The sequence below is a fragment of the Salvelinus sp. IW2-2015 genome, linkage group LG3 (assembly GCF_002910315.2).
Source record: "Salvelinus sp. IW2-2015 linkage group LG3, ASM291031v2, whole genome shotgun sequence".
NCBI classification, from domain to species: Eukaryota; Metazoa; Chordata; class Actinopteri; order Salmoniformes; family Salmonidae; genus Salvelinus; species Salvelinus sp. IW2-2015.
In genome coordinates, this window is record NC_036840.1 from 5662673 (window position 1) to 5687722 (window position 25050).

Genomic DNA, 25050 nt, shown 5'->3' on the forward strand with positions numbered 1-25050 from the left:
TTTGAGGAGGACAACGAAGAGGCAGGCGGGAGGAGAGGACCCTAGGGAACAGACTCCCAGCGCACCTGGTGGGTTCAGTTTTGACAGGGTCTTTAGTAGCTCTTAACTGAAAGGAAAGACAGGCCCAAAAGTTTTGGCTGTGAAGAAGTCGGTCTGTCTGTCTGTCTGTCTGTCTGTCTGTCTGTCTGTCTGTCTGTCCTGTCTGTCTGTCTGTCTGTCTGTCCTGTCTGTCTGTCTGTCGTCTGTCTGTCTGTCTGTCTGTCTTTGTCCTGTCTGTCTGTTCTGTCTGTTGTCTGTCTGTCTGTCTGTCCTGTCTGTCCTGTCCTGTCCTGTCTGTCTGTCTGTCTGTCTTGTCTGTCTGTCTGTCTGTCTGTCTGTCCTGTCTGTCCTGTTGTCTGTCTGTCTGTCTGTCTGGTTCTGTCTGTGTCCTGTATCTATGCTGACTGTTAATAATGTTTGACGATTAAATATGTGTTTTGTTCCACATGCAGCTGCTCAGATAGGCAGGCCCGCTGAAGGTTTGTGAAAGGAGTCCTTTCCTGTCATTGAACTCGCTCTCCAGATACCCACTAAGAGAGTGGCTTCCCAGTGACTGTCATCTCTGTGTTAGGCACTGGTCTGGTGTGCAGTTTACAACGGTGTGTCCCAGTGTTTCTCAACACCGACTGTAGTCGAAGTGTAGATTCCACAAATAGCAAACTTTTTGATTATCGCAGTGGGACCAAATGGCGTCTTTCCTCGCTACTGTTAATCACCCATGGCAAAGCTGCTTTGGAACCATTTCAGCTAGCACAGTTTTGTTTAGTGCTCTTTGAAGTAACATAGCTGTTTGAAAACTGCAGAGTCCATCAAAATCTTGACAGAGGTAAACATGTCAGGCTGCAGTTGGACACTCGTCAATTCTCATACAGACGTTGAGGAAACTAACACTGCTCATTTCCTGGGGTTTTAATTTCCTTGTGTCCTCTCCAGGCTGGCCTATGCCCTGCTTGTGTCCGTGGCTCCAGTCTATGGACTCTACTCTGCCTTCTTCCCCATCCTCACCTACTTCCTGCTGGGCACCTCCAGACACATCTCTGTAGGTAGGGCCCGCCCCTTCACCTGACAGACACCTGGACTGACCATTGACCAATGACTAATGAACTCATCCATCTCCTGTGATTGGACGTTTAATGAATGAGGCAGAGACTTATCAAGTCGTATATGTAACAATGCATTTACAAAGTTGGCATCAATTGCGTGTGCACTTATCAGGTGTCTCCCTTGCCTGTTCTCCACCCCTCAGGTCCCTTCCCTGTCACCTGTCTAATGGTAGGCTCTGTCGTGTTGACCCTCGCCCCCGATGACCACTTCCTGCTTCCTGGGAATGGCACCGCTGTGAATGGAACAAAGGCTGATGGGATTGTGGTGGACGTGGAGACCATGGAGGCCCAGAGGATCATGGTGGCATCCTCCATGACTGTGCTGGTCGGGCTGTTCCAGGTAATTATTGAGTTAAAGATTCAGTGCAAAGAGGAAGACATTGATGTCCCACAATGATCTYATATCATTCTGTTCATATTAATATAAGGTCTTGAGGAACAACTCTGGGGCCTGATAGCCTTTAACTTGGATCCAGAGTTTTTGTTGGTCAAGTCATGTGGTCTACTGTATCTCCATGGTGACCAGGTGTTCCTCCCCATACAGGTGGTAATGGGGCTGCTCCAGGTGGGCTTCCTGGTCCGTTACCTGTCAGACCCCCTGGTGGGCGGCTTCACCACAGCTGCTGCCTTCCACGTCCTCATCTCCCAGCTGAAGATAGTCCTCTCCGTCCCCACTAACAACCACAGCGGCTGCTTCTCCATCCTCTACGTGAGGGTCTAATACTCTAAAACACACTGTAGAAGGACATCTGTCTAGATCCCTTTTGATAGGCTGTTAGTGTCGGAGAATTAATGAAAAAATTATATTTTTTAAACAGCCTAGAATATTCTTTCCATCAAATAACACATGGTTATTGACAAAATAACAACAAAAGAGCTTTCTATTTAGTGGTCATTCTATCCAACTAGATTCATTTGATGGCCTGCTTTGCATTAAACAAAATGCACATCTCAGGGATAGAGTCAGACATAAAGATCACCAAACATGACCAATTCTTCTGTTTAGATGCTCATCGATGTGTTTACCAACATCAGACAAACCAACATAGCTGACCTGGTGGCCGGGCTGCTCACCATTGTCATCGTCATGGCTGTAAAAGAGGTCAACACCAAATTCCGGCACAAGATTCCCGTCCCCATCCCCATCGAAGTGATTGTGGTAGGAAATGGAATGGCTCACGGTCAATATTTTACTGTTGTGAAATGATCCGTGTTTGAGATTCTATGAAATGCAGAATATCCAAACATGTATAGGGTTTACGGAGAATTCTGAGGATATCATGGGCTACTATTAATAGGGGGATTTTAGAACTTCTCCACCAAGTTACATTATCCTAAGTGATAAAATAACTATAACCTAAAGATGAAATGARTGTATATGGATCTACTGTGTCCCATATGTGTGTGTTACATGTGTGATACATGTTTAAGTGTACAGTAACTGTCATGACTTCGGCCGAAGTTGATGCCTCTCCTTGTTCGGGTAGTGATCGGCGGTCGACGTCACCGGTCTTCTAGCCATCGCCGATCCATTTGTCATTTTCCATTTGTTTTGTCTCGTTTTTCCACACACCTGGTTTTCATTTCCCAATTACTGGTCATGTATTTAACCCTCTGTTTCCCCCATGTCTTTGTGTGTGATTGTTCTTTGTTCAGGTTTCGGAATGTTCCGGCTGGTTTGTACCGGGTGCTGTTTATCACCCATGTTTTGTGGCAACCGTTCTTTTTCACTTCGTAAATTGTTTTACTTTGTGCTGTCGAGTAAAGTGTGTTGTTTCACTCATCTCTGCTCTCCTGCGCCTGACTTTCTACACCAGCTACACCCACTAGCCTGACAGTAACTCATCATCTCTCACCTCTCCTGTGTCCAACTGTCTCTATCTCCACCCCAATCCACCCCCCTCTCTCCCAGACCGTGGTTGCCGCTGGGATCTCCTACGCCATTGAGCTGGAGTCACGCTACGACGCCAGCATTGTGCACAGCATCCCCAGGGGGTGAGAGCCCTTCCTGTGGCACTTCCTGTTTCCTGTCCCCAAGCAGAGGATGTTCTGGAGTTTTTTATTGACAGAATCGTATGCTCCTCCTCCTCCTCCTAAGTCATTCAGCAGGTGCTATCCAAACCAGACTGCCTTGGCTTGTAGTGTTACCGTCAGAGTATTAACAAATGYTTCCAACAATAATATCAACAAATGGCATGGAGAAACGTTCCCAACAATACCAAACATAATTTGAAAGACTATTTAAATAACAATATGAGTTAAATTCAACAAATGTAAATGTAAATGTAATGTAAATGTAAATTCTGTTAAATTGAGTACTGTACACTTCCTAAATCAAACACAATATCAAAACTGTAAAAAAAGATGTTTCCCAATGTAACTTGTGGGGTGTTTGTCCCACAGGTTTGCTCCAGCTCAGCCCCCCAACATAGAGCTGCTGTGGAACATTCTGGGTTCTAGTTTCTCTACAGCGGTAGTGGGCTATGCAGTGGCCGTCTCTGTGGCCAAGGTATACGCTGCAAAACACGACTACACCATCGATGGCAATCAGGTGTGTGTGTGTGTGTGTTTGTGTGTGTGTTGTACATTCCAAACTTCCTGCCAATCATGTTCTTTCCCAAAGCAGAATTTCTCTCACGCTGTGGGAGTCGACCTGTGATGTAAGAGTGTCTATAACCAAGAGTTTAATATGACCTTCCTAATGTCTCTCTGAAACAATGTGAGTATTGTGGCCAAAATCTATTTTTTTGGAGTCACTCCACACAGACACACACATAGTCAGTACACCACTAAAACACTGTGTTGGTTTTGATAGTAAGTATCACTTAAATGCTTCATTCAATGGGTTTACAGTAACTCAACACTCCCTACCAAATCCGGATTTGTATATTGCAAATTAGCACCAATGCAAATGTTTTCTAAATCAGGCCCTAGTCTCTATGACATCACTGCAGAGCACAGGTACAGTATGTTGAAGAACAACATTTGCAGATTGACACTGGTTTCTCAGCTGTAACGTGTGCYATGCTCCATGTATCATTTGCAGTAGATTGACCAGGCTCTCTCRCTGTGTGACCTAGGAGCTGATAGCGTTCGGGTTCAGCAATGTGTTCTGTGGCTGCTTCTCCGGCTTTGTGGCAAGCACTGCACTGTCCCGCACCGCTGTACAGGAGAGCACCGGTGGCAAGAGTCAGGTACACTATACAGTACTTATAGGTAAGAAAAACACAGACACACACAATAACAGGGTGCCGTTACAAACGTGTGTACTACTCCTACAGATGGCTGGTATAATCTCAGCTGTGATGGTAATGATTGTGATCCTGGCTCTGGGGCACCTCTTGGAACCCCTGCAGAAGGTGAGGAAAGGGCTCAATGATAATGCAGAGTGTGAAATGGGATTGATGTAGACTAACACAACTGATCCAGCTCTGTATTGSTCCCACAGTCAGTGCTGGCAGCCATCGTCATCGCCAACCTGAAGGGAATGTTCATGCAGGTGACAGAGGTGCCCACACTGTGGAGACAGAACAGAGCAGACTGTGTGAGTAACACTGTAGAGCACCATCCACATTCAATCCCCTGAAGTACTGTAGTACTTGGTGTACATGGAATAACTTTTCATGTAATCACTGGCAGGAAAGATACCTTAGAGTGTATTGATGTCACCCAATCCACTCTATTTCACTTCAATGTAACAATTGTACTCYGACTTTCTCTGCTGGATCTCATCAAAAGTTAAAGCTGAAACTTGTTCTTTTCCCAGTTCATCTGGCTGGCGACCTGCCTGGCTTCTGTGGTGTTGGGACTGGACGTGGGACTGCTGGCTGGCCTGGTGTTTGAGATGGGAACTGTGGTGGTCAGGACACAGTTGTGAGTGACACATAACACCTATAGCACGTAACACACTACATAGTACCAATCACATACTAGATGCATTCTGTGAAGGCCTAGTTTAGATGTCATATTTTGATGTAGATATTGTTGTGTACAAGATCAAAAGATTTCCCTGGCTCGCGTGTTTGACCACGTGCTCTTCACCGCTGTGTAGATAAGAGTCTATAAACATCAGTCGGCGAGACTATGAGTAACACTGAGCAGGCCTCTTCTGTAATCAAAGGCTATTAGGATGGCTTTGAAGTCTTCAGCTCTTGTCATTAGAAATATCACCTTTCCCAAACCCACTGATGTATAACATAAAACAAATAAGCATAAAAAAATAACTACAAAAACATTATAGGATCCATATGCTTGATGTGTCCTAGTTTAAACTGTCATTATTTATATTGTCTGTCTACAAAATAGAAATGATGAGGATGGCACTAAGAAAAATATATTTTATTTATAAAAAATATATTTTCCTCTTCATTCATAGTCCTGCATGCTCTACACTTGGAAACATACCCGGCACAAACATATACAGGAACATGAAAGACTACAAGAATGTAAGACATCTGATATGTTTGAACTCTAATTAATATATACCAHAAATGGAWGCCAGAAATAAATGCAATAATTAGGCCTTCCTCTTTCAGATTGCAGAAGTTCCCGGAATTAAGATTTTTAAGTGCAATGCTCCCATCTACTTTGCCAACATTGACTACTTCAAAGAGCGATTGAGAGCCACGGTGATTGAGCTCATTATATTTCCCCTTGACATTGTATAGATTGTATAGATTGTGGATAGGCCTCATTCTACAAGCAGGCAAGATGAAAGTTTGTTGTGCATTTGACCTTTGACATGCAGGTGGGGTTTGACTCTGTCAGAGTGTTCAAGAAGAGGAATAAGGCCCTCAAGAAGATTCACAAACTCATAAAGAAAGGGAAACTGAGGGCGACAGAGGTACGATACAGTCTGATTATTGATAACATTCATCTGTTCAGCTCAGAATCTTTTTCCATCTTCAGTCTCCTTTCAATCCTTTACACTCATTTAGTTTTGCTCTGTAATGTGAGCTCCAGTACCTGGTAACCAGTTAGGATTTTATGATTGGTTGTGGAACTACATTTGACTGATTGATTGATTGATTGATTGGTTGATTGATTGGTTGAACATCCGTTCCCCCAGACCGGGGAGGTGGTATCCGAGGTCTCCCTGGGTGTCGACAACAAGGGTTTCGAGAGCGAGCGGGACAGTGGGCGGGAGTCCGGGCAGGTGGAGGACGGGGATTGGCCTGTGCCAGAGGTGGAGGTCCGTGTGGATTGGGCCATGGAGCTACCAGTCAGGGTGTCGGTACCTAAGGTCCAGATCCACAGCCTAGTATTGGACTTTTCAGCCGTTTCCTTCCTAGACGTGGTGGCCGTCAAGTCCCTCAGACTGGTAGGTCGAACTCTACTACTGGTACCATCCATATGATATTCTATAGAATAGATTTTACAGACTACAGTTCATTCAAAGACAAAAGATCCCTTACTACAGTGTTATAGTGAGTCATCTTTCTGACGTCATTTGAGCTAGTGATCTACTGTATGACGAGGCATCATGTCACAGCTTATACACAGTGCCCCAGCTCATGACAATGCACAAATGACACAACTAAAGGAACAAATATCCTCTGTATGGTTCAGTGGAGGTCGGTGACGTTTAAGATGAGGGAGGACTATTGTTTTTTTATGAACATGGCCTTATTACTATCACAGTTGGATGATTGTCATTCATTTTCCATTCACCCAGCTCAATMTAACAGRGATAGGTTTAGGCTACTACATGATACAAAACTTTTCTCTGTACCCATCAGGACAGTTTACAACACTGATCGAGAGAAAAATGAGAATTATCAAGGTGACAGACAATGACACATTCAATACTGCATCGCACAATCTTGCATGCATCTAGCTGATTTAGGGTGTAATCATTAGTCAAACTGTCACGGTCGTTTGTAYAATTAACGGACCAAGGTGCAGCGTACGTTGAGTTCCACATAATTTATTAAAGAAGTGAAACTTCTCCGGTTCAACAACCTCAGAATACAACTTTAAATAATGCCCTGTGGGTTTACTGTTTACTGTAGCAATCTCAGGGTGCAGGAATGTGCTTGTGTGTTTAGACGGTTTGTGTGTTTAGTGATATCAGAGCTTAACCCTGTGAGATAAATGGCATGGTGTCACACTAATCTATCCCCCTCTGTCCTCTACAGGTCATTAAAGAGTTCCTACGCATTGGAGTCAATGTCTACATCGCAGGRTGTGACGGTACGGTTTGGGATGAAAAAATACAGTATTTGTCACTATTTAAAGTCTTGAGCATAGTAAGCAGTGTTATCYGGACAGTGCTATCCCTTTCTTACAAAGAATTCTGCTGTAAAATGTTTGTMCAATGCTGCCAAGTGGATTAGAATGAACTAAAAGCAGATTGTACTATCAAAATGTCCATGTCATAGTAATGGTTGTGTTTTGTTGGCCTGCTTGGAGGTTCACATTCTGATAACTGGMGGTGTCTGTGCCAGTCTGTTTCAGCACTGGACAGCCCCTGCCTTCTGCATTGGGTTCTTTGCTGRTGTTATTGGTCTCTCTAACTGGCATCTAACACTCCAGATGAAATTGTATGGAAAATGGAAGCCTTGGCCTTCTTCGACGAGGAGGTCATACGAGATCTCCTCTTTCTCTCTGTCCACGATGCCATCCTCTTCATCAAACTGGAGACAGCCAATGGGAGCATGCAGGATGCCATGGTTGAGGGGGTGAGTGAACCGGAAATCTGTGGTTTATTCTCTGATTTTAATTGATGCTCAAACAACTGACTAAAGACTGTATTAACCTTGCTATCTTGTCTTTGCCTGTGCCTAGCTTTCTCTAATGCAGGACTGCAAGGAGCCACTGCCTTTCACTGAGGAAGAGGACCTGATTGAGACCTATGACAACCAGCATAGAGTGAGAACTATTTTCATCACTCCATTCTCTTTTATTGTCAATCGCATCAGAATGTTTGACAGGCATAATTTTGTCCATTATTCATCCAATTCTCTCATCCATAGGCAATCCATGGACTCTCCAACTAACACAGAAACGCAGAAGAGCTGACCGTGTATCTGTGTTCTCTGTGAACGGAGTGATCAACCAGTACTCATTACTTTCCATAAGGGACCACGGTCAAATCAGGGGACACTGACAATGGATTTTCCCCAGACTACAGCTCAAACWCAGGGGAAGCTACACTTAGCCAACTGAGTGTAACGTTGGACTAAGAGGGTGATTTGAGGCAGCGATCATTGATATCTCTCTTTAACAACCGTAAAGTGTCTTAATTATATCCATGAATAATAAACTCATTTAGATGTATATATTTATATTATTGTAAACTCTCTGCTATGTCAAGGTCCTTCTCTTTTACAAGTGTAATAMTATCAATAGGGATGAAGTAGAACAGGAGTTAGGCATGTCCTTTTCCTTGGGCGCATTTCGACAACAGGACCATTGTTTGTGTTTGTGTCGAGGGCTTTCGGAAGAACAAATGCATAAATACAGAAGTCCTGCTCATCCGTGCAGTCGCAGTTGATCTGTGTTATAAACACTCAGTTTCCTCCCTCCCGAGATGAGCACTCCCAAGGGGCGGAAGGGACATCGGAGGACCTCGGCTGAACCTGGAAGAGGGAAGGAGAGACACTTCTGTTTTATGTGTGGCCTACTTAGTTAACAAGAGAAACGAGTGGTACTACATCCCAAATCCCGTCACAGACTTTTTCTCCTAGACCCATCCACTGCACAGGAAGTGATATCATACAGGAAGAGTTGAAGTGTGTGTAAACAACGATTGTCTATTATATCTAACAATGGAAACACATGTCCTCAAAGATGGAAGGCAGGCGGAAGGTGGCGAGATCAGGTGAGACCATTCTAGCCAATGAGAGGGTAGATACATGTATGAACAACAAGCCATAGAGATAGATAGAGGACTCATCTTAGTATCGGTGCAATCATAATGTCTGTACCAGCATGGGCAGCGCCATTGAAGCTATCTCCATTTATTTTTTTATTCATTCATTAGCTGATTTCTCCAAACTCATTGCCTGATGACTCTAACTGAATTGTTCCGCTGCTCTATCATTTGCTACATACTCCAGTCTGAGACTGCCCTCATTGAAGTTGTTTGCGGTGATGTCAAAATGAGGGGTGTTTTACAAAACAAAGTCATCAGCGATTAGATKATCTCTAAGCAAGAGGAGTATCAAAGCCAATGACCAATTTTCAAACACCGCTTTACCCACGTGTGTTCTGGCTCTGGGCCAACCCTTCGGTTTTTGGGACCAATRAGATGGTCTAAACCGGATTTCCATTCTAGAAATTGTCGGGGAGTTACTTAGATCCAGWCTCATTGCAGAGAAGAAAATAACATCTGCGGGCATGGAGTAAGCGTTTGGCTGGAGCAAGCAGTTTGGGTAGCRAGGCAACCCAACTCGTAGGAATCCCCACCCAGTTGATTAGTGTAAAATGTTGAAAGCCCTCAATGGCAATGTCCATGCTAAAATGAGTTATATCCATGATGAGTCCATCTATCTCTGACAACAGGCACAACTCCGATATAAAGTTGTTTTTGCGTAACTTGCGTTCTATAACCATTATGAAACTTCTATTCGATKAAATAAGTCTCACATAGCAAATTATCAATTCCATTTTTTGTTGACCAAATTTGATACAAAAATTCCTCACTTCGTTGGCTTATTTTTGTGGACAGATTTTGGGCAGAGTAAAACCTTGCGCTTTTCCTCTCTGGTTTAAAGGGTTTGGTTGGTTGTTTTTTATTAAGGCCATTACGAGATGAATGAGGCAATGTTGCGTTCTCAGCCATCAACTCTACAATAAAAGGCAGACTAGACTGTTGTAAAAAATGTGTACTAGCAATACCAAGAGCAGAATTGTAAAGTTGTTTTTCTTTTAATCATGTCTAAATATGGACTGCAAGCATTTCTGCTGGCTTTGAAGAGATTTTTGTAATATTTCTGGATTTTATTGTACAATTAAAGCTTTGTGAAATATTACATTTAGTGTCATATTTKCTTTCCCAGTCAATCAAAATATCCTCATCTGCCTCTGGCCACGTGTGAGGGATGAGTTGTTTGTGCAGATTACGGCCCTAGCTTTCCCCTGATGTTCCTGTGTGGGTTACTGTGAAGTAAGCTTGATAGTGTTGTGTTACTAATTGTGGGAATTGTGTAAAGACATTTATCACCGTATGTACACATTTCCTTTACACACACACACACACACACACACACACACACACACACACACACACACACACACACACACACACACACACACACACACACACACACACACACACACACACACACACACACACACACACACACACACACAACACACACACACACACACACACACACACACACACACACACACACACACACACACACGGCATTCATTCTTCAACATATTGGACTACAGTGGCTGGGTGAGTCTGAACAGAACTTTCTATGTATCTCAAATAAGATATATTCAACACTTGTTTTTAAGAGTTATATTTCATTTTATAACTTGGGGAAGTACAGTCTTACTAGATGGGAGAGGCAAGAACTTGTACAGTGGGTTGAGTAGTGTCAAGTAAGCTTTAAAAATAAGTATTGCTTTCCGTTCAGTCACTAACCTAGTCACCACTGTAAGACTCACACACACCTTTTTATCTATTCAGATCAAGGTGTTCTATCTATAAGCTGGTTACTGTTTCAGTATGTACAGGTTGCTCCAATCTTAATGATTGGAACAATAGCCGCATTTATACCTGGTTCTAGCGTGGGTCCTTTGTCCTGATCTTGTCCACGTTCAGTGCCAGGTATCAATGGGGCTTAGAGCATCCATCATCTGATCTGCTTTCATGGCATCGTGATGAAAAGTATGATTATATTATCAGTAATTAATATTTGACAGCATCTGTAAACTTTATAAACCACGTCTTGGGTTTGAGATTGTTAAATAATTCTGTCGTGAAGATGAGCTTATTGTGTTCTAATCTCCACCGGTGGTTGTGACTGTAGATATTTATTACTTGGGTTTAAAGTCTACGTTGTAAAAACACCCTTAAAAGTCTTCAGCACATTCTAGTGGGTGCTATAGTTGCTAGGATTCTCCCATATGGAACCTGTTCCCGGGGACAACCTGACATACATCGTTGTTTTGCTAAGTTTCTCTCCCAAGCCCAAATGTTTATCATCACATTGTAAAAGGTTCTCAGTTTTCTCTGCTGAAGACTACCGTACTGTTTATTGGTTGTTCTATAGTTATTATTATATATGCGCGAGGACATGCCAAGCTCATATCAGGAGTGATTTATTGATTTAATGATTTACGGACTATTTGAAAACTCACTAAATGATACATGGAAAAGTACGTAGGTTATGTTCATTCATATATGAGACATGTTAATTTATTGTACTTTATTTAATGTACTTTATTGTACTCTTGTACAAATCAAATCAAATCCAAATCAAGTTGTATTGGTCACATACACATGGTTAGCAGATGTTAATGCGAGTGTAGCGAAATGCTTGTGCTTCTAGTTCTGACAGTGCAGTAATATCTAACAAGTAATCTAACAATTTCACAACAACTACCTTATGCACACAAGTGTAAGGAATGAATAAGAATATGTACATATAAATATATGGATGAGCGATGGCCGTGCGGCATAGGCAAGATGCAGTAGATGGTATAGAGTACTGTATATACATATGAGATGAGTAATGTAGGTTATGTAATCATTAAATAAAGTGGCATTGTTTAAAGTGACTAGTTATACATTTATTACATCCAATTATTATTAAAGTGGCTAGAGATTTGAGTCAGTATGTTGGCAGCAGCCACTCAATGTTAGTGGTGGCTGTTTAACAGTCTGACGGCCTTGCGATAGAAGCTGTTTTTCAGTCTCTCGGTCCCCGCTTTGATGCACCTGTATTGACCTCGCCTTCCAGATGATAGTGGGGTGAACAGGCAGTGGCTTGGGTGGTTGTTGTCCTTGATGATCTTTTTGGCCTTCCTGTGACATCGGGTGATGTAGGTGTCCTGGAGGGCAGGTAGTTTGCCCCCGGTGATGCGTTGTGCAGACCGCGCTACCCTCTGGAGAGCCTTACGGTTGTGGGCGGAGCAGTTGCCGTACCAGGCGGTGAAACAGCCCGACAGGATGCTCTCGATTGTGCATCTGTAAAGGTTTGTGAGTGTTTTCGGGGTGACAAGCCAAATTTCTTCAGCCTCCTGAGGTTGAAGAGGCGCTGTTGTGCCTTCTTCACCACGCTGTCTGTGTGAGTGGACCATTTCAGTTTGTCCGTGATGTGTATGCCGAGGAACTTAAAACTTTCCACCTTCTCCACAAGCCAATTGTATTCACATATGACAAATCAACAATAATTGTACTTTTAAATGACAAAAACCTACACAAAAACCTAAAACGCAAACAGACCATCACAAACAGTTATTAAACAGTTATATTAGTAATTCTTCACATACCTCAATCACATACCTCCATCACATCATTGTCAAAATAGGTCACAACCAAGTCCCTCAGCTGTGAGAGACTTTTCTTTTCTTTAATCTGCCTTTATGAGTGGAAAGGGCAGGAGTAGGGAGTCAGTGGAAACAATTTGTCCTTGGAGTCGTTAACGGAGCAATCCAGCCTTTATCAGCCATTAGAAATCTGACAACACACATGGCAAAGCCTTGGAGAACAAAGGCCCGGTCTATAACAAAAAACAAAAACATGAGAAGGTCAGAACAGAAGCAGGTWAGCGTTTTTTTGTCATGAATCTTGTTCGGGAGGCACTAGTGGTCACTAGCTAGCACAGTCGCAAAATCATAAAATCWGATTTGAAATCTAACCATAACCTTAACCCTAACCTTAAACACACTACTAACAGTAATGCCTAACCATAACCTTAAATTAAGACCAAAAAGTACATTTTTGTTTTCATGGATTTTTATAATAAAGACAATTTTGACTTTGCAGCTGGCCAATCTAGAGTAAATCGCTCAGTTCTGCCTCCAGGGCAAGATTCATGACATTAAACGTCAACCTTCAAAACATACACCCCAATTATGTTTAGTCGGGTACAGTAAGTAATAAATATACAATAAAAACAGAGATTAAAGTAACCTTCCCCTACACACACATACACATACTGTACACACACACGCACTGACACACACACACACACACCTATGAGGTCATTCCCACAGACATACTATTTTCGCTTGACTGGAATGCAGCATTGAAAGCCAACAAAAACGTGTACTATTTACAGTGATAAAACTGTGATGATAACATAAAGCAGAGATACCTGTAGCTTATCAACTGGTCACACAACAAGATCTGGGTCAATGTAATATGTTTTCATAGAGAGGGAAAATTCAGTTTGATCTGGTCCATGATTTATGCTACAGGGTTCCCCAAAAGGCCAACGTGCCATATTCGGCCCCCCTGTGCTTAGGACATTTGTTCCCAAGTAGTCCTACACATAAATAGAGAGGAATATGTGATCGTATCCCAATGTAATCAAGGTTTGATTCAAACCTTTTTTGTCAAATATTTTGTCAAATACTAAATCTGTTTGGGCTTCTTTGGGTAAATTTGCAGTGTACAAATTATTTATGACTATGTTCCAGCACCCCGACCATTCACTCAAGAATAAATTGACCTGTGTCTGAATGTAATTAAGGACCCCTGATGTATGGTGTATATATATAGGCTGTAAATAGGTATGTTGTAGGGCTTTGTATGACACAAGTGGTCAGCATGTACTATAGGTATGATGAAAACAACTACTATTATATTTGTACATTGTTATTCTTGAATTTCTTCAGATGTGTGCTTTAGATAGGCTTCATGTAAGACCTACTGTTAAGTATAACAAGACATCCCCCTGCACTGACACCCCAACCCCAGATGAACAGCAATATCCCTTCTGTGTCGCTGCAATGAATCTCACAACATTAGCCAGTTTGAAAGTTGAGAGCGGGTTATTATTGTATAGTAMTACTGCTACCCCTCATCATATTCATCCATGTTTAACCTCAACCCTAACTTGAACCTCTACCACGAAACGTCCACTGATCTCCAGTGTACAGCCCACGACCACTGTCCAGTCCTTCCCACCCTGCCCATAGGTGGGGATCTCAGACACACTCAGTCATCATTGAAAGTTGAGGCACTGTGCCAGGGCATTTATCCATAAGAACAATGGTCAAGGATAGGGCTGGGCTGGCGTGTGACGACTGCATRATAATTGCTGTTAATAATTACATCTATGAACGATAAGCAACCCGGTAGAGTGGATTTGTTAATTGCAACATTCCCAAGGATCCCAGATGATCTCGGGGTGTTCCTCTYTGCGGAGAGAAAGAGACAGAAAGACAGGCAAAGTTTGGATACACTGAAGCTGCGTACACAGATAAACTAGTAAGGTAAGAGTTAGTGTTATGTATTATTCTAGTACTTTGCTTATCATTTATTACTATTAAAGATAGATCAATTAAGACACTTTCTATCTTTCCATCTGATATCTGGATGTGGCAGTTGGTGACACAACACTTTCTTAAGAGTTTTTTATTTTGTATTACCTTTAGTAAAAACTATTTGTAATATAGGACAACCTTGCCTGTGTTCTCCTGTGTATTATAATGGTATCAGAACCCTTATTTAACCCAGACCACTCTAACCTAGTCAAAGCTGACAAGCAGCACAGGCCCTGCCCAGCCATGCCAGTCGCAGCTGGTCCACTGGACAGCACAGAGCTGTGACACTAATGACACAGGCTGATGTAGTTAGTTAGTGTGTGGCGGTAGCTGTACCTTTGTTGTGCAGCAGCTCCACAGTAATCGTCTGTGTCAAGTTACTTTCAAAGGCAGGAGGGAAAMATATGACAGGAACCTGCACTAAAATGTGATTGATAGATCTCAGAGACCCTGTGAGGAACAGGTGCCGCACCACTCATCAAAAGAAGAGGGTAAAGATGAAGCAGTATGTGGTCACCAGGCCACTCTACTCAGAGGACGCCTTCGCAGARGAACATGAGAAGATCCACAGGCACCATAAGACAGTGAGGCACCATGTCAAGCAGTATTTCACGTAAGAATCAATCAAGTTTCTTCTGTTGTTTTGCTTTTGTTGTTTTGTGTAACACTGAAGGTAGCCTTATGATAAGCTGCAGTGCATGGACGCAACACTTCGGCCTAAATTCAATCAGATCAAGAGTTAACCGGCGATYGCAGACACTTGCATAGCTGGTGTTTTGGCGGTGTCGGACATGTAACTACATTAAGAGGTATCAAATCGGTGAGCGGCTGCTCCTTTGGTCATTGTCACGATTATTACAACACACATTCCAGTGTATCAACTTGTAACAAGGTTGCTTGGGATTATAATTAATGCAACTCAGCGCGTCCAATGGCAATGTTCSCGGTAGGTAAACTCCCGGAAGTTGTTTGCTGATTTGACAGCTCTAATGCAGTTACACCTCAGACATCACTGAAATAAAAACAATGAAACTGCTTTGCAGTTGTCGGTTATCACAACTCAAATCACTGTAGGAGTGCAGTTGCAGTTGTCAGTTATTACAATTCAAATCACTGTAGGAGTTTAGTCTTCATTTGGTGTGGACGGGTGGGCCCACGTGACATTTTACCTGAGACGCCCTGATTGTCTTTAGTTTGCTTACAGATACGGTAACTGTCCTCTAAAAGCATACATCTAGTTTAAAGATCAGTCCTATCATCTTACATACTCTATGTCCAAAATGTGTGCATAAAGATACTTAGATGTTATCAACTACTGGTAAGTAATGTCTGTGGAGTCTAACTAAAAATGGTGTGTGTGTTAACTGTAGTTGTGACCTCAAGCGAGCTAAGAACGCAGCGCTCTCTCTGCTGCCTTTCGTTGGTTGGATGAGAATCTACCAGCTGAAGGACTGGTTTCTGAGTGATATTGTATCTGGGGTCAGCACTGGACTGGTAGCTGTTCTACAAGGTGAAGCTAATACCCACACTCTAACCCACCTCAATCAACCAGTGTGCATCTTCGGATCTATCAAAGCAGTTCCTATAGCACTTTTTGAGAAATAATTTGATAAAGAACTGTAGACCTCCTCATTAACGTCACAAAAACATACACTTTGAGCATTGATAGAGAGAGAGGGCTGTTGTTGAAAATGAAGAATATTGATGAACTATGGTTTTACAGAACTGTAATCAGGTCCGATAGTGGTATCACCTAAAATACATTATCTGATCCTAGACACCTATTAATAGGTGTTTATTGAAAGAAGAGATGTTAACGTATCTTTATTAGCAGGCATTATTATCACATTATCATATTAGCATTGGCACACAGTAGAGCCAATAGATACTTAAAACATCTGGATCATGATGACTCTTGAATGCTGTCGTAGTCTCCAGTGACTTATGGTGGAGTTATTTAACATGCACTGTAAACTGTTGTTCATTGTTTTTGTTTGATTGACAGGTCTGGCATACTCCCTGCTGGCCTCCCTCCCTCCATGGTATGGACTCTTCACTGCCTTCTTCCCAGTGATCATCTACTTCTTCCTTGGCACTTCCAGACATATCTCAGTAGGTAAGTACTGTGCATGTGTGTGTGTGTGCGTGTACAGTGTTTTGCTCTGACCATCACAAGCCATCACACCTTTTTACTGTACTTACCACCCTCTCTCTGCCCACCTCTCCACATTCCATCCCCTGCATCCTCATCTTTGCTCCTTCTCTCTTTCTCCTCACCCCACTCACTCCAGGGGCGTTCCCTGTTCTGAGCCTCATGGTGGGTGCAGTGGTGACGAGGCTTGTGCCTGACGAAGGCCCCCCAGTCAACATCACTGGGTTTGAGGGGCTGACCAGCGACGAGCAGAGAGTAATGGTGGCCGCCTCTGTCACCTTCCTCATGGGGATAATGCAGGTAAAACACCATCATTACCTCAGCATTATCACTCATGTACTGTACATTACTCATATCTCTCTGTAATCTGAATCTAAAATGAACAATGACTCCCTCTCTCTATCTATGGACGGGTTCTCCCATATTCTAACATGAGTCCTCTGCTTCTCTGCCAGCTGGCCATGGGTCTGCTGCAGGTAGGCTTCATCGTCATGTACCTGTCAGACACGCTGGTGTCTGGGTTCACCACCGCGGCTGCTGTCCACATCCTGGTGTCCCAGCTGAAGTTTGTGTTGGGCCTGGTGGTGCCGGGACTCAGTGGACCGCTGTCCATCGTCTATGTAAGTCAAGGAAGAGAGACAGGATGAGGTCAAATGTCTTTCAGTATTATTTTTTCTACTGATATCCAAATATGCAATGACTTAGCTATGACAGATATATATTCATTAACACCCTCAAATCTTATCCATCATATCTGATCGGTTTCTAAAGCGCTGAAGAATAAAACAGTGTTGATAAGCTAAACAAGTGTCTCATTGTATCTTATCTTACACAGTTAAGCACAGGGCTTCCTCAAGTGCGCACAAGATTTCAGAAAAAGCTATAATTCATGAGTCATGGCTTGGTGTAGAGACCTCTGACTGAACTCTCACACCCTGTAACTGGTTCTTCATTACTGTCATCAATATTAACTGACGTCTTCCTCAGACCCTGGAGAAGATCTTTGTCCAGATCGAGAAGACCAACGTGTGTGACCTGGTGACGTCCATACTGATCATGGTGGTGGTGTTCATAGTGAAGGAAATCAACGATAGATACAAAGCCAAGCTGCCTGTTCCAATCCCCATAGAGGTTATCATGGTGAGTGGCACTGTGTGCACTATGTCATCACAACTGGGGCTACAGGTCTATATGTCAGCATACACAGATCAGAATTGGGAAACATTGTGGCAAGAACAAGCCTCATACGGGGCACCATTGAATTTACACTCTTAGAAAAAATAACCCAATGGGTTTTATCTGGAAACAAAAGGGTTCTACCTAAAACCAAAAAGGGTTCTACAAAGGTTTATCCTACTGGGACAGCCGAAGAACCCTTTTAGGTTCTAGATAGCACCTTTTTTTCAAAGAGATAAGAAAAAGGCATCCCCGTGCGGGGCACTGTTTATGGAGATGTGTCTCACTATTTAATATAAATTTGAATATGAGTATGTACTTGCACAAAGTACAGATCATATTATCACAGATAAGCATCGGGAAGCATTGCTATTCTTATCCTGAACAGTCACTCCCTTGTTCCTATCGTAGTACACTCTTATAATAAAATGTGCTATCTGGAACCTAAAAGGGTTCTTCGGCTGTTCCCATAGGAGAACCCTTTTTGTTTCCGGGTAGAACCCTTTTTGGTTACAGGTAGAGCCATTTTGATTTCCATCTATAACCTTTTACATAGAGGGTTCTGCATGGTACCCAAAAGAGTTCTACCTGGAAGCAAAAAGGGTTCTACCCGGAAGCAAAAAGGGTTCTCRTATGGGAACAGCCAAAGAACCCTTTTGGAACCCTTTTTTCTAAGAGTGTATTGATCCAAAGCACAATGCCATTGTAGCAAGGAGCCAGCTTTTGTGAAACGTACAGTATTGATGTTTTATTCTCACACTGACTCACAGTACGGCAGATGAGGACAATCAGGTGAATTGTAGGAAAATACATWAACTTMTWRTGATGTACAAWAYGCCTGCAGTGTGTCACAGCTTTGTGTAAAAGTTGACAAGGTAACCAGATTCTCTTGAAATATACTGTTTTATCACCAGATTGCATTAGTCCTGCTAATAACTGATACATTGATTTTGGTAATGACTTTGGCAGACTGTCATCGCTTGTGGCGTTTCCTATGCATTCAACTTCCGGGTGAATTATAAAGTTGATGTTGTCGGCCGTATTCCAGTGGGGTAAGCACATATAAAAAGATGTTTGCTGCATGTTAAAATGGCTGAGAATAGATGGGAAAGAATCTAACAATATCTCTCCCTCTCAATCTGTTAGGTATGAGTCACCTATGGCCCCGAACATGCAGATCTTCGGGCAGACTGCTGTTGAGGCGTTCCCTATGGCCATAGTGGGCTTTGCTGTAGCCTTCTCTGTCGCCAAGGTCTACTCAGTCAAACACGATTACATCATAGACGGAAATCAGGTGAGTCCCAAAACCAGAACATTAGGAGGAGGGGTTGGAAGCCGAGGTGGTACAGAAAAATGTGTTTATTGTTGCTTGTGAATGAGGGMTGTCAGCCTAATACAAACTATCAACATAAGACTTGAACTAATATCAACAGTTCCAAAACATGRATTTGTCCTTGTTTTGCTCTCTAGGAGCTGATAGCTTTTGGGGCCAGTAACATCATTGGAGCAGCCTTTAAGTCGTTTGCAGCAAGCACAGCTCTCTCCAGGAGTGCGGTACAGGAGAGTACAGGTGGTAAAACRCAGGTAAACTACTAAACCAAGAGGCTGTCTGAGAATACAGACACACAACCATACTTAGAGTTCCTTCCTGTACAAGTTCTTTATCCAAGAGATGTAGCCGTAAAAGTTATGAAATATTGACCTATTTGGGTCTCCCTATCTTTATTGTAATAATAACTGATAACTTATCATAGTCCAAACCAGATAGAATTGTACAAATGGGAGAGAGAATGTGATATAGTTTGTCGTGAATCATAATCTACAGTACATAGTGAGGAATGAAAGAATTGGCTCAGAGTTACAATGCACCAAGTTAGTAAATTATGATAATTTATTAAATATATCAAAGGGAAACACTGATTAAACAGTGCTTATCTGTAGTTGTTTTGTGAATAGRTAAATGTGAGTAAAATAAAGTGTAATTTCATCATTTCAGATCGCTGGMCTACTGTCAGCGCTCATCGTGATGGTCGTCACCTTGGCTATCGGGTTCTTATTGGAGCCACTTCCAAAGGTAAAACTCTCTCAGTATTTACAATATAATTGACTTTAGGAGTTGAATGATAGGGCAACATTTTGATTTCTGCCTAAATAGACATACCCAAGTGTAATTATTTTTCATGAGATGGCCATAAACAATAARGTTGCATAGTTTTATGTTGCATAGTTTTAGAAAGTTCTGGAACTCACCTTTCTGTAAAAAAAAAAAGTTGTATAAATTGCTGAGGTGTASTCGCTTTTGAGGACACAAGCTCAAGTACATAGTACAAATATAATGAAAATATTGAAAATCACATATTATTTGTTTTTCTTATTCAACAAAAGTGGGGCAATAYGGCTTGAAAAGACTGAAATGCTTCCTTCAGCTTTAYGCACTAAGTGATTTTGTCTGTCTGTGACCAAGGGAAAGTGTTCTTGTTTCAATTCTATGAAACAATTTAGTATGTTTTCATGTTGAGAGCTCTTAAATCCGGCTGAGAATATTAAAGTGAGATGAAACGACAACCGTTGGATTCACTAGACCTTATATGGGCTCTGTCATTTAAATCGATTCTTTGTCTGGATAGGTCAGAAAATGTGACATATCACTTCCTATGCAAATGTGGGGTCTGAAACCTGACACTTCAAGTCAGCTCTGCTGAGAGAGCGGAAGCGGAGAGCAGACAGATGGGTCTTTCTGGCATTATATTGCACTGGACCCTAAGGCATTCACCAAAATGTCAGTCGGAACCAGTCCAGAACCGTTCAAAGTCCCCCATATAGGGGACTTAACATCTAAGATTAGAACATTACGTAATGAATCACACTGTATGAAGTAGATAGGAGCACTGGAATTTAGATGGAAGTCTTGTGCAACTCTTGTGACTGATCATCAAAGATGTCATTGCCTGACCTTTTCCCTCTGTGTTGACAGTCGGTGCTGGGGGCGGTGGTCATAGTCAACCTGAAGGGGATGTTGATGCAGATCAGAGAAGTCCCTTACCTGTGGAGGAGAGACCGGCCCGACTGTGTGAGTCTTCTGAGACACTCCCACTGAACTGCACCTAAAATGGAAACAAGSAGMGATGTCTTTACCAACTGTAATAATGAACTCATATTTCCTCCAATCCCTTCCATCCRGCATCCCCTTGTCCTGTCTCCCCTCCATGTCTTTATCCAGGTGGTGTGGSTGGTGACCTGCCTGGCTTCCATCCTGTTGGGGCTGGATCTGGGGCTGGCTGTAGGTCTAGGGATCGAGCTGCTCACCGTTGTCTTCAGGGCTCAGTTGTGAGTATGGGCACAAATCTCCAAATACCTAAAAAAAAGTTGAACTTGTGTCTCTTTTTATTCTTTGTCAGTTTCAATGTTATTAGGAGGTGGACACACCAGGGTTGGGGTCAATTCGAAATTTCGGAATTTGATTCAATTCAACCCAAGTATTGAAATTCAAATTTAAATTGGCCACACCTCACAGGAAGCATAATTTGAATTGAATTTTAATGAAAGGAAGTATAATTGAATTCAAAGCAATTCAAATAAATTCAACTGAGACATGAAACAGACGAGTCTCATTCCTTTGATAAATATTTTGCCCAAAAAATCTGCCACCTCTTACTCAAGAATACAGATACCATCAAGAAAAATGGGATTATAACTCAGATGTCAGTGTTTCATTTGTATTTTTACCCTAAAATGTTTAGGTGTTCCCTTCTATTCTGGAGTGTTGGATTTAATGCATTGTGGGAAATGTATTTTTCTAAATATTTAATAACGTGTAAGTGAATTATGAATTATTACAGACAAAATTATCTTAGAATATTTCCAGACCACTGTTAATTCTTTAATACTCTTTTTAGGAGGATGAGTTTAAAAAATGAAATGTTTCAAGTATTGGAAACCATGCATGATGTCAAAATAAACATGTGCATAATGATGTATGGAATAAATGATCCATTTGAATTACAATGAATTTCATTGAATTCAATTCTACTTCCTTTAATTCAAATTCAATTAAAATGCTGCTTCCTGTGGGATGTGGCCAATTCACATTTAATTCAAATTCAATAATTGAATTGGAATTAAAGACCAATTCACAACTCAATTCAGAATGAACCCCAACCCTGGAACACAATGTCATAGTGACATTTCTGCATACATTTAATTCCAGCCCACGTTGCAGTGTCCTGGCCAATATCACAGGAACAGATATCTACAAAGACCGCAAGGATTACATGAGTGTGAGTAAGCTGTAATGTGGACTAAAGACACTCACCAWTATKTTMTWATCTTACAYGACTGTGAAGATGGTGTGTCTACACATGGTCCTTGTTCTATTGTTTATATATCTCTTTCCAGATCTATGAGCCAGAGGGTGTTAAGATCTTCAGGATACCGTCACCCATCTTCTTTGCCAATATAGATTTTTTCAGAGGCAAGCTGGTGGAAGCTGTAAGTAAGCAATTATACACAATTAGACGTGTAAAATGAAGAATTCTGCCAAACACATTTACACGTAGGCCTTTTGCATTACAATTTCCATTACATGGTACAATAAGGTAATGATTCACGGATCTACTTATTAAGACATCTTATTTTCTCATCGGATTTGATCCAATGGAAAAAGGTCATAAAGAATGATCAAATAAACTCATGAAGGTCAATACCACCTCATTGTATGAGGTAATATAGTATACCTGTCACGTTCCTGACCTGTTTTCTATTGTTTTGTATGTGTTTAGTTGGTCAGGGCGTGAGTTGGGATGGGCAGTCTGTGTTGTTTGTTCTATGTGGGAGTGTGTTGGTTAATTAGCCTTATATGGTTCTCAATCAGGGACAGGTGTTATTCATTTCCTCTGATTGAGAATCATATATAGGTTGGCTGTTCTCACTGTTTGTTTGTGGGTGATTGTCTTCCGTGTCTGTGTCTGTGCACCACACGGGACTGTTTTCGGTTCCATGTTCAGGTTTCGTCTACGTCGTTTTCTTATTTTGTAATGGACGTTTTCGTTCCATGTTCAGGTTTCGTCTACGTCGTTTTCTTATTTGTAGTTATTCAAGTTGTCGTTTCGTGTTTCGTCTTATTTAATAAATTCATTATGTCATCATACCTCGCTGCGTATGGGTCCACCGATCCTTCTTCTCCCTCGTCCGAGGAGGAGGAAGAGCTAAGCACCGTTACAATACCAGGTTCTATAGCATTAGTGCCCATACAAATTGGTGTTACTAAAGTTTTACTTGCACCTTACTAAACACTAAGCACATGCAGATAAGATAAGATTAAGTTTAACCTGATCTGATGATGGCCAAGGCAGTGGTAAACAATATGCCTCATTCACATAAAGCCCATGTGTAACAGTTACCTCCACTTTCATGTGTGCAATTGCTAATTTAGGTTCAACTTGACTTTGATGTGTTTTCAGGTGGGCTTTAACCCTTTGAGGGTGTTGAGAAGAAAAAACCCTGAGGAAGATCAGGAAACTTCTAAAGAAAGGAGAGCTGCAGATGACATCTGTGAGTAGTGGTGCACTTATCTGTCTCCTTAGAACCCTCAAAACATAACTTCCACTCACAAAGTTACCCCGTTACACTTTACAAGAGCCCCTTGTATCATAAAGTTAATTCAAATGGCCATAGCATGTCATAAATCAGTCTAGCCCAAAACATTAGTTTCACACCTGTGGCAACAACAATACTTTTAGCAATCCAAAATCAACAACATCAGCACACGCTGCAGGACCTACCTATAGGTACTCATCCCATTTACATGCCTTATCAGTATGGTCTTGGGGTTGCATGTATATGAAAAACAAATGAATCATCATCCCATAGTGGTGGATGGACCCAAAGATCCCCTTCTACATGTATCAGGTTTTCACAATAAGAGGTTGTGGTAATGTTGTGGTACTCCCGGTGCAGAAAGGCCTACTGCTCACCAGCTCTGGGCCCATTGAGGAGTCGAGGATGAGAGCAACATGGAGGATCTGGACCAGCCCACTGACTTCAAGGACCTTCCTGTCCAGGTGAACTGGAACTCTGAGCTTCCTGCCAACATCCAAGTCCCCAAGTAGACGTCCACAGCCTGATCCTGGACTTCTCAGCCGTCTCCTTCCTCGACGTCTCTGCCCTCAAGGGACTCAAAGCGGATAAACAAACTCTTCCGTTACAATCCTGTGGAATGTGGGGATGATGTGTATATTTTACCAGAGTATTTCTACTTACTGGGTACTGATATTTTGCTGTGTTCTATAGGCACTCAAAGAGCTCATTCGGGTTGAAGTTGAGGTCTACATTGTGGCATGTGACGGTAAGCTGGTTTAAGACAAGCCTCTGTCCCATCTATTCCTTCTCCCTTTTTCTCTTCAAGCTGAATTCAATCACTCCTGAAACAAATAGAGGTGAAGTGATTGATCTAACGATATCCATCCCTTGTGTCCAAAGCGTACATCCTGAAGAAACTCCACAGCTGTATGTTCTTTGACAACGAGGTGAAGTCGTCCATGTTTTTCCCTACTCTCCACGATGCCATGCTGCATATCCTGGAGAAACATCCAGTAAACTCTGAAAACACAAAAGTCTGTGAAAAGGTATACATTTACCTGTAGAAAATACTGTGTATCTATTGATGTTTCCACCTTACGAGACCAGATAAGAGGTGCCAAAACCTTATCTTGGCCCACATCGGTTCATACACAGAACTTGTCTCATTCTTGTGTATCATGTTGTCTTACAGGTTATAACAACAGCCACTATCCATGGCAACCAATGCAATGGTGTGTCGAGTTTGCGTAGCAGGGACAAATTTGTACATGTAAGTAACAGAGACCATCAGATCTTTTCTACATTGTAATGAATAATCATCCCCAATCCCTTTAAAATGATAACTCTCGTAATGTTGCAACTCATGTGGAGGTACAGGTAATTCATAAAAATCATTCATAAAAATAAAATTACAGTAAGATGAGCTGACAAAATAAAATCTAAATCTCTTTGCTTTCCCCAGGTCTCAGAGACAGAAACCAAGTTCTAGTTCCAGAACTACACTCTCAGATGTCAGTATTTTAATGGTTCTTCGGTTGTCTTTCCACA

At 42.0% G+C, this 25050-nt stretch overlaps 2 protein-coding genes across 2 annotated transcripts in view; both read left to right on the top strand.

The window, feature by feature from the left end:
* Nucleotides 1-725: 725 nt before the first annotated feature.
* On the top strand, nt 726-8420 carry LOC111955869 (pendrin-like). Its single transcript, XM_023976222.1, has 19 exons — nt 726-760; nt 973-1082; nt 1286-1482; nt 1687-1851; nt 2149-2301; nt 3055-3137; nt 3546-3693; nt 4223-4336; nt 4424-4501; nt 4591-4686; nt 4909-5015; nt 5518-5587; nt 5678-5770; nt 5890-5985; nt 6211-6462; nt 7280-7334; nt 7677-7822; nt 7929-8012; nt 8117-8420. The coding sequence occupies exons 1-19, from the start codon at nt 726-728 to the stop codon at nt 8138-8140; spliced, it is 2106 nt and encodes a 701-aa protein (XP_023831990.1). The 3' UTR covers nt 8141-8420.
* A 6618-nt stretch (nt 8421-15038) lies between these two features.
* The window catches only part of LOC111955877 (chloride anion exchanger), a 14594-nt gene continuing 4582 nt past the window's right edge, over nt 15039-25050 (top strand). Inside the window, exons 1-14 of the mRNA XM_023976232.2 lie at nt 15039-15210; nt 15968-16107; nt 16603-16713; nt 16889-17049; nt 17205-17369; nt 17737-17889; nt 18895-18977; nt 19072-19219; nt 19396-19509; nt 19922-19999; nt 20900-20995; nt 21146-21252; nt 22133-22202; nt 22321-22413. Coding sequence (XP_023832000.2) covers nt 15095-15210; nt 15968-16107; nt 16603-16713; nt 16889-17049; nt 17205-17369; nt 17737-17889; nt 18895-18977; nt 19072-19219; nt 19396-19509; nt 19922-19999; nt 20900-20995; nt 21146-21252; nt 22133-22202; nt 22321-22413 — 1635 coding nt within the window. The 5' untranslated portion in view covers nt 15039-15094. The remainder of the gene's footprint in view (nt 15211-15967; nt 16108-16602; nt 16714-16888; nt 17050-17204; nt 17370-17736; nt 17890-18894; nt 18978-19071; nt 19220-19395; nt 19510-19921; nt 20000-20899; nt 20996-21145; nt 21253-22132; nt 22203-22320; nt 22414-25050) is intronic.